General features: G+C 38.4%; 2 protein-coding genes across 3 annotated transcripts; both read left to right on the plus strand.

Annotated features, from left to right (window-relative positions):
• Window positions 1-711: 711 nt before the first annotated feature.
• LOC104604250 (rac-like GTP-binding protein 5) lies at window positions 712-5,597 on the plus strand. 2 transcript variants are annotated; one of them, XM_010268521.3, is made up of 8 exons: window positions 712-853; window positions 1,163-1,373; window positions 2,049-2,136; window positions 2,231-2,340; window positions 2,465-2,528; window positions 4,614-4,678; window positions 4,772-4,837; window positions 4,928-5,597. In XM_010268521.3, exons 2-8 carry the CDS (start codon window positions 1,275-1,277, stop codon window positions 5,033-5,035), a joined length of 600 nt encoding a protein of 199 aa, XP_010266823.1. In that variant the 5' UTR covers window positions 712-853; window positions 1,163-1,274; the 3' UTR covers window positions 5,036-5,597. The 2 variants fall into 2 exon arrangements, with proteins under 2 accessions (XP_010266823.1, XP_010266824.1); XM_010268522.3 differs by having other exon boundaries at window positions 735-916.
• Window positions 5,598-6,631: 1,034 nt separating this feature from the next.
• On the plus strand, window positions 6,632-7,663 carry LOC104604251 (ubiquitin-conjugating enzyme E2 28-like). Its single transcript, XM_010268523.3, has 4 exons — window positions 6,632-6,824; window positions 6,941-7,068; window positions 7,157-7,261; window positions 7,369-7,663. Exons 1-4 carry the CDS (start codon window positions 6,755-6,757, stop codon window positions 7,510-7,512), a joined length of 447 nt encoding a protein of 148 aa, XP_010266825.1. The 5' UTR covers window positions 6,632-6,754; the 3' UTR covers window positions 7,513-7,663.
• Window positions 7,664-8,025: the final 362 nt, after the last annotated feature.

Below are 8,025 nucleotides of genomic sequence, written 5' to 3' on the forward strand. Positions count from 1 at the left end.
ATAAATACTTCCACCTATAATACTCATATCCGCTTGTAAATTGGCATCAATTTCGAGCTGACACCTATCCCAACTGTACGTGGAATTAAGATTTTTTGGGGGACTGAACAGTAAAAACCCCAAAAAATGTATGTATTGGGTTGATATTGACATTGATAATAGAAACATCAAATTTGAACTTTCATGAAAGAGGTGGATACGATACTACTTGCATTTAATACTAAAAATGGATTTTTTTTTTTATATAAACAGTGGTCTATTTTAATTTTATCAAATATTTATATTGATAAACTCCAAACATTACCAAACACAACCCTAATTAGGGGGTAAAAGAAAAAAGAAAAGAAAATGAAAACCTAGGTAGGGGGTTGGTTTTTGGCATGCTTATCAGGGTGAAAACCCCAATATAACCAATGATTTTACAAGAGGTCACGTGACCATTACAATGGCAAAAGTACAAATGGTTCCTTTATCAGATCAGAAATTCAGAATCAGAAGAACCGTTTAAACTTGTAGGGGTGTTTTAATAATATTCAAACTTATAGGGTGGGTTTTAATAAATACGTCAAAATACAGGAGTGTCTAAGTAAATGACCCGGTAAGGCGGTAAAGAGGTGAATAAAAAAAGAAAGAAAACGGTTAAAAATAGAAAAAGACGGGAGGAGAGAGAGAGAGAGAGCGCGCGGGGGATGGGGAGGGGGGGTTTAGTTTTAGGCTTTTAGTAGGAGTATTAGTTGGGTGGTGGTGGTGGAGGGATGTTTCTGGAGCGAGGAGGTTTGGGTAGAGAGGGATAGCTGTCAAAAGGACATTTCGGTCAGCGAACGCTTCAACTGCAGTTTTTCCCGGCTCTCAGGTACTCACTCAGCTCTCTCCCCCCTCCCCCCCTCCATTGCGCTTCTGACCTGCCAGATTAGAGGTCCTCTCACCCACATTTCTCTCTTTCTCTCCCTTTGCTAACTTCTCTCTCCCTCTCTCTCTTTCAATTCTGCTCTCTTTCTTTCCATGATTGGCTAGGGTTAGGGTTAGGGTTTGGTTTGATCCTCTCACAGGAGGAATTGCTGTTTGATTCTGGTTTTTCTTTACCTTTTCTACATTGGAGTTCCAAATTTGGTAGGGTTTTGTTGAGAAATGGGGTTTTCTTTTGGGTTTTGTTGTTGAGCAGATGCACGGTTGAAGAAGACGAAGAAGAACGAGAAAGAAGAAGACTTTGGCGTTGCGAGTGGGTCGTCTTCGTCGTCGGAAGAAGATCTGCAGCTGCATCTTCGCCGGCGGAAATGAGCGCGTCTAGGTTTATAAAGTGCGTCACGGTCGGGGATGGTGCCGTTGGTAAAACATGTATGCTAATTTCCTACACCAGTAACACATTCCCCACGGTGAGTTTTGAATTTATCACCTTCTCTTTCCTTTGATTCCGAATAAATTCGGCCTTTTCTCTCTGTATCTTTTCGTGGATCACGTAGAGTAAAAATTCTACCTTATTCACGATTCCATGTTTTTGTTTTTTCAGATCAATTTGTGGAATGTAGTTACTCAATGCAAAGTTAACATTTTGCATTTAAAAAATGAGAAGCCACCATTTTCTTTTTCTTCTTTTTTTCATTATTTGGGCGTTTGTCATCTTCTATTCTTCAGGAAGTCGTTGGGAATAAAAGAAATTCTATCTTGAGACTTTTTTTTAATGAATAATTCTATCTTGAGATTTCATACTTGTTAAATCGTTCTGTTGATGTCGGTTTATGTTTGCGGGTTAGTAGGGCTTCTTTCCTTGGGCCTTGCAATATTTCTTTGAGTTAGGTGCAATATTTATGCCTAGAATTCTTTCGTCCTATTAAAGTTTCCAATTTCTGAGTTGATGCAGATAACTCTTACGCTACAGAAGATAGTCCATTTTCTATTTTCTTTATTTAGCACTGGTCTGCTTGATTCCTTGAAATGGCTTTTCAAGGAAAAAAAATTGCTTCTATAGTTTAGTTTTGTTTCTGTTTGATTTGGGATTGGTTACTGTGTCGGAATATTATTGTTCACTTTTGTGTTGTAATGGACAACAGGATTACGTGCCAACTGTTTTTGACAATTTCAGTGCAAATGTGGTTGTTGATGGGAACACGGTCAACCTTGGGTTGTGGGATACTGCTGGTAATGATATTAACTGGTTCTCCCTTCCACCCCTTCTTTATTGTTCAGTTATTAAGTTTTATGTTTTACATGCTCTTGTTATTTTGTGAAACAGGTCAAGAGGATTATAACAGATTAAGACCATTGAGCTATCGAGGGGCAGATGTTTTCCTGCTTGCTTTCTCTCTAATCAGCAAGGCCAGCTATGAGAATGTTGCCAAGAAGGTGAGAACTCAGTCATATGCATTCAAAATCGGATCATGACCTTCTTTGGAGAAAGAAAATTTCTCCTTATTTGTAAATTTAGGGTTTCCAATGATTTATTGCTGGTTTTCATTGTCATTTTCAGTGGATTCCTGAACTGAGGCATTATGCACCTGGCGTTCCCATAATTCTTGTTGGAACAAAGCTTGGTTAGAATTTTTCTTCTGCCTCATTTGATTTCTCACACTGTTTTTGATGTTCTTGTTACTTCTTGCCGTTATCTGTGTATATATAATTCCTTAATATTTTTAAGTTTTGCTTTGTTTCAGTTTTTGGTGTTAGAAAAACTTATCTGATCCTTTGTGGTCAGTGTTCCATGGACATACATGGGCACGGGAATCAGAACCCAATGAGTGTCTGGGAAACCCCACTGTTTGAACTTATGACTACTATGAGTTAAGCTTGAATTATTAATTGGCTTATTGAGAGGTAGGCAGGGATCATTGGTTAAGGATTTTGGCTCACGCTCTCGTCTGAAATATGTATGGTTGGCACAGAAGCTCTCTACAGAATTGGAATGTACTAATCTTGGCAATGACAACAAGTTTTATTTTTTATTTTACTGTACTGCATGAATTCAGAATTCTTCATATGTTCTGCTGCATGCCCTACAGTATGTTCTGGTTATGAGAGTTGCCAGCCCAGATCCAAATCCCTTAATTAGCTCTGGTTAATGAAGGTTGTTACTTCAGTCTTATTTATCTATTTTAATTGGCAAGTCCAGTCATTATCACCATCTAATAGTCAAATCAGTGCATACTTTTTTATGATTGATCCCATTGTTTGTACCTTTTAGCATTTTAATGAATGAAAAAACCTATAATGAATTATGACCTTAATGCTGTATCATGTGCACCTTATTTTTACATTCCTTGTCAATGGAGTTTTGTTAGAGAACTGTGGTTTGATTCTTTCTTCTCTTCTAGAGTTTTAAACTTGTCACTGCAGATGACTAAAGATTGTTCTCTTGTCAATGCTTGATGGTAAAGACCTGTTCTTTTTCTTAAGTGGTCATGTCATCTTTTATTGATTTTGTGGTCATTTACTTCTCAATGATGTGTTTGTAAAAGTTATCTATGACCCAAATAAAAAAGGGCAGCCCAGTGCACGAGGCTCCTGCCAATGTGGGGTCTGGGGAGGGATGCAGCTTTACCCCTGCAGATACACATAGAGGTTGTTTCCAATATTTGAACCCTGGTTATCTATGGCCCAAATGCTTCATCAGATATCCTTTGGACAAAAGAAAAAGTAAGCATGTGCACAGTAGCCAATGAGCAGATAGCAGGTCAAATTCATGGTTTTCTTCATTCTAATCTGAACATCATAGTTGAATCATTTTTTATCCTTAGGCTTTGTGCCTTTGTCTGCAGCACAAATCTGAACTGGATACAAATTTTGCACCCATTTCAGTTTTGCATCTCTTTGTTTGTTGCCATGATTTTCCTTCTTACCTGACACAATATGTATACTTTTTTTTTTCTCATTTGCACTCACTAGTAGTGCAAATTTTGCATCCCAAGAACTGATGCAAAATTTGCACCACCTTTCCTCCTACCTTAATTCTCTCTCATATAAAATGGGGATCACATAATTTTGCTTCCTATCACACTCCCAAACAAATAACCCCATCTTATTTCCATTATCTTTCATATAAAGTGGACACCACTTCATTTTACTTTCTATTTTATTTCTCACAAGGAAATAAGACAAGGTCAAGTCTAAAGCAAAAGCAAACCAGAATTTACACTCAGCCTATTTGCACTCGCATGCATTTACACACACACACACACAAAAACTTATCAGTTTGGGAAGAGTACAAAACAAGTATGTACAGTACAAAACCTTGTGTATTGTATTTCCAAGCCTTGTATTTGTAATGTACATATTTGTATTTGTACTCTTCCCAAACTGAGCTACGTGTTTGATGTAGATCTTGTGGAACATAGGACCACCATGGATTTGGCACAATTTTTTTATTTTTTTTTTTGAAACCAAAATTTTGTAATTTTGGCCACCAGAAGACACAATGGTAATTTTAATTTTAATATGCAAAATAAAGACTATTGAAAACTGAAATATCAACTAAAATTTTGGCAGTTTTGAAATATTATGAAATTAGAAGCAAACCCTTGATCTACTCTTATGCCCAACAGAAATAATGTAGTAAAAAATTTTCTACTAATAGAGGCAAACCCTTCACCTATTTTATGACTCCTAATGATTTTGCTCTTCAGATCTTCGGGATGACAAGCAGTTCTTTGTTGACCACCCTGGTGCAGTGCCCATTTCTACTGCTCAGGTAAAGAATTAAAGCTTTACCAAAAGAAATGTTAGATTTTATCTCTAAGCTTCTTGGGAATAACCTCCCTCATTTCTTGCTGCAATATTCAAGGGCGAAGAGCTGAAGAAGCAGATTGGGGCTCCTGCCTACATTGAATGTAGCTCAAAAACACAGCAGGTATGCTTGATTTATATCTTCAAGATGCTGTTGTCAATTGTTAAGATATTGATATTGATGGGCACTATGCAACCTCTCTTGCAATTGCAGAATGTCAAGGCAGTCTTTGATGCAGCCATTAAGGTGGTTCTTCAGCCACCCAAGCAAAAGAAGAAGAAGAGAAAGTCGGGTCAAAAGAGTGCTTGCTCCATTTTGTGATCATGGAAAGAATAGACGTGAGAGTAACGATAACCTACCAGCTTTTCTCCTTGTAGTCTCCCCTCACTCTCTCTTTTCCTCTTTTCCTTTCTCTTGAGGAATCAGCAGTGGCTTGGGGTATAGTCTCAACTGACAGTACTAGGGAGCTCTCTCTGGAAGCATCAGGTGGTTTGTTTCTCGCTTTATCATCAGTCTTGTGGTGATCTGTAATCAATGATCACATTATGTGGCAGCCTACACACCACTTTTGTTATTCGGATTTAGATTCATCTCATATATTAACCAGATGTGGGGAAGATCCCCCATCTGAGAACAACTGTTTCCCTGCTGGACCTGATTATATTCATATTTTTGTATCCCTATTTAAAACACTGCAAAAGGCTTTTTGCTGGCTATGTTTGCAATTCTGTTTCTGTTTGTTTTATTTTATTATTATTATTTTTTTTATTTTGTGCTTGAATGCGGATGCAACAACCGTGGTGCGTTAATGTTTTGTGTTTTTGGTGGCAAAACACATTTTAATCTTTAATTCCAGTTGCTTTGCTTTCTTCCAGAGTTTTAATTTTCTTTGATTGCTAAAGTAGGAGAACGTTGTTCATCTGTTGTATGATGTGCCTAGCTTGCCAGCCTTCTTTGATCTAAGACCGAGAGCTGACCCCTAAAACTGATGGTTACAAATCTATGGACGGCATAAAGAAAATTAAGAGAAAGAGGGAAGCTCAGTTCCAGGATGTCTTTCGGTCTTATCCGGCTTTTCTCTACTTTTCAAGTGGGTGGATTTTGCCAGTGGTCATCATCGTCTCTTATTTCTTTTGTTTTGGTTCCTTTTTTTTCCATGGATAAAATTCAAAAGCATCTCTACTGTCAGTTGCGATCGCCTGCTATGCTTTTTAGTCACTAGGTTCCCTTTTTCACAAGAAGGAATTTGGAAGTAGTCCAGATTCTCTGAGACAGAACTGTTCAAGCTAAGCACGAATAACTTCTCCTGGGGTGAGCCGGCGGCTGGTGGGTCCTAAAATTCCTGATTTTGACGTGAGAATGTTGTGTAAATCTATCATGCATTTGAACAATCATTTTGAATGAATGATGTGGCTCCATGCGTGTAAAATTGATATTCTGCGACGTTTAGGTAAAATTGTTGTGCTTTGGTTCTGTTGGACTGATTAGTAGACTAAAAGTTGCGATGGTCCTGTATAAATATCTGTCGGGTAAAATTTTGATTCTGACTGCGGTGATGGGAGAGGTGTCACCTTAATTGCTTGCCTTGCCAAAGTACTCGTCAACTACTACTTTTTGGAGGGAAGGAGTTCAGAGTTCAGACTACAGAATTGGCCACTTGATCGGCCTTCGAGGAATATAATATTTGAGCGGCTCCTTTTCTCCCTCTCCCGATCAAAGATACCCACCCGCAATAAGTGATCAAGCGATTTCAGTGAAGCAACAATGGTGTAAAGTTTTTCTTTTTTGGAAATCTTGATTCTTGATTTATGGCTTTTGTTTACTGGAATCTATACTCCCCACCCACTTTCTCCTCCGCCTCAAGGAAATGATGGACCTCTCTCTCTCTCTCTCTCTCTCCATCCATCCATCCATCCATCCATTATATAAATATGCATCCCATATACCCTTCCTTCAAGGAGTATCCAGTGATCGTTTTCTTTGGCATTCCCTTCCAAGTTACAGCCCTTGGATTTCATATCATCTCTCGAGATTGCCAAAATGGCTTCCAAGAGAATTAGCAAGGAGCTCAAGGACCTGCAGAGAGACCCACCAACTTCATGCAGTGCAGGTACCAACGTGAATAACTTGAAAAAAACAAAATTATTTTTGTGACCAGTTTCTAATTTCGCATGGTTTTGGTTATTGTTGCGTAATTGATTATGGAAGTGGAGTGTTTTCATTCAGGTCCGGTGGCAGAGGATATGCTCCATTGGCAAGCAACCATCATTGGTCCAAACGACAGCCCATACGCTGGGGGTGTTTTCCTTGTAACCATCCATTTCCCACCTGATTATCCTTTCAAGCCTCCAAAGGTACAAATCTTACATATTTCCTGAGTTTATGATCATCTCTTATATAACTTGAAAGGACTCTATTTGATGAATCTTGAACTGGTGACAGGTTGCCTTCAGGACCAAAGTTTTCCATCCAAATATCAACAGTAATGGAAACATCTGCTTGGACATACTCAAGGAGCAATGGAGTCCAGCGCTCACCATAGCCAAGGTAGTGCTTCTTCGAGTTTGTGTCTGGTTGATGTTGATCACCAGAGCTGTCCATTCATCATTCAACTGCCCAGGACTTATTTACTACTTTCATCCCTGTTTGTGCAGGTTTTGCTCTCCATATGCTCGCTTCTTACAGATCCAAACCCAGATGATCCACTGGTTCCTGAGATTGCTCATATGTGCAAGACTGACAAGGTCAAGTACGAGTCCACAGCTCGCATCTGGACTCAGAAGTATGCTATGGGTTAAACCCCCCAATCTCTTATAGTTATAACCAATCTTACACTAAAATGATTCCCCTTCTATTCCAGAATCTCATTTATCTAAAGCCTGGCACTTTGATGCTAGTGTGGACATTCTATATTGAATAACCAGCTTAGTTTTTCCCTTTTTTTTTCTATTTTTTTACTTAATAATAAATAAAATTGGTAAATGTTGGCTTGTTTGGAATAAAGATCTTCTTCTCCTGGGCCATTTACAAACTAACGGATTGAAGCACATATAACATTTTAATCCTCCCTGGACCAGCAAAACGTGGGTAAAATAGGCAGCCGGCAATGGGGCATTTGGGGAAATGTCAAATTCTTGTTTCCCCCAACGTTTTACTGTTTCTTAAAACTCAATGCTAATGTGTCACACTTTAGTGGGTATTAATTTGGGATGGAGAATAAAAAACATTTAAAGTGAAGTCCAACCAAACAACAAAAACAAAAAATGTTTAAAATAAAAAACATTTAAAGTGAAAAAACACAGATAAACAAC

The sequence above is a fragment of the Nelumbo nucifera genome, chromosome 6 (genome assembly GCF_055504915.1).
Source record: "Nelumbo nucifera cultivar China Antique chromosome 6, China Antique-T2T, whole genome shotgun sequence".
NCBI lineage: Eukaryota > Viridiplantae > Streptophyta > Magnoliopsida > Proteales > Nelumbonaceae > Nelumbo > Nelumbo nucifera.

Bases quoted from the DNA above. Each gene is read 5' to 3' on its own strand.
- LOC104604250 (XM_010268521.3), top strand. From the start codon at position 1,275: ATGAGCGCGTCTAGGTTTATAAAGTGCGTCACGGTCGGGGATGGTGCC. The intron at 2,341-2,464 runs GTGAGAACTCAG...TGTCATTTTCAG, and splicing joins ATGAGAATGTTGCCAAGAAG to TGGATTCCTGAACTGAGGCA. The intron at 4,679-4,771 runs GTAAAGAATTAA...GCAATATTCAAG, and splicing joins TGCCCATTTCTACTGCTCAG to GGCGAAGAGCTGAAGAAGCA.
- LOC104604251 (XM_010268523.3), top strand. From the start codon at position 6,755: ATGGCTTCCAAGAGAATTAGCAAGGAGCTCAAGGACCTGCAGAGAGAC. The intron at 7,069-7,156 runs GTACAAATCTTA...AACTGGTGACAG, and splicing joins ATCCTTTCAAGCCTCCAAAG to GTTGCCTTCAGGACCAAAGT. The intron at 7,262-7,368 runs GTAGTGCTTCTT...CTGTTTGTGCAG, and splicing joins CAGCGCTCACCATAGCCAAG to GTTTTGCTCTCCATATGCTC.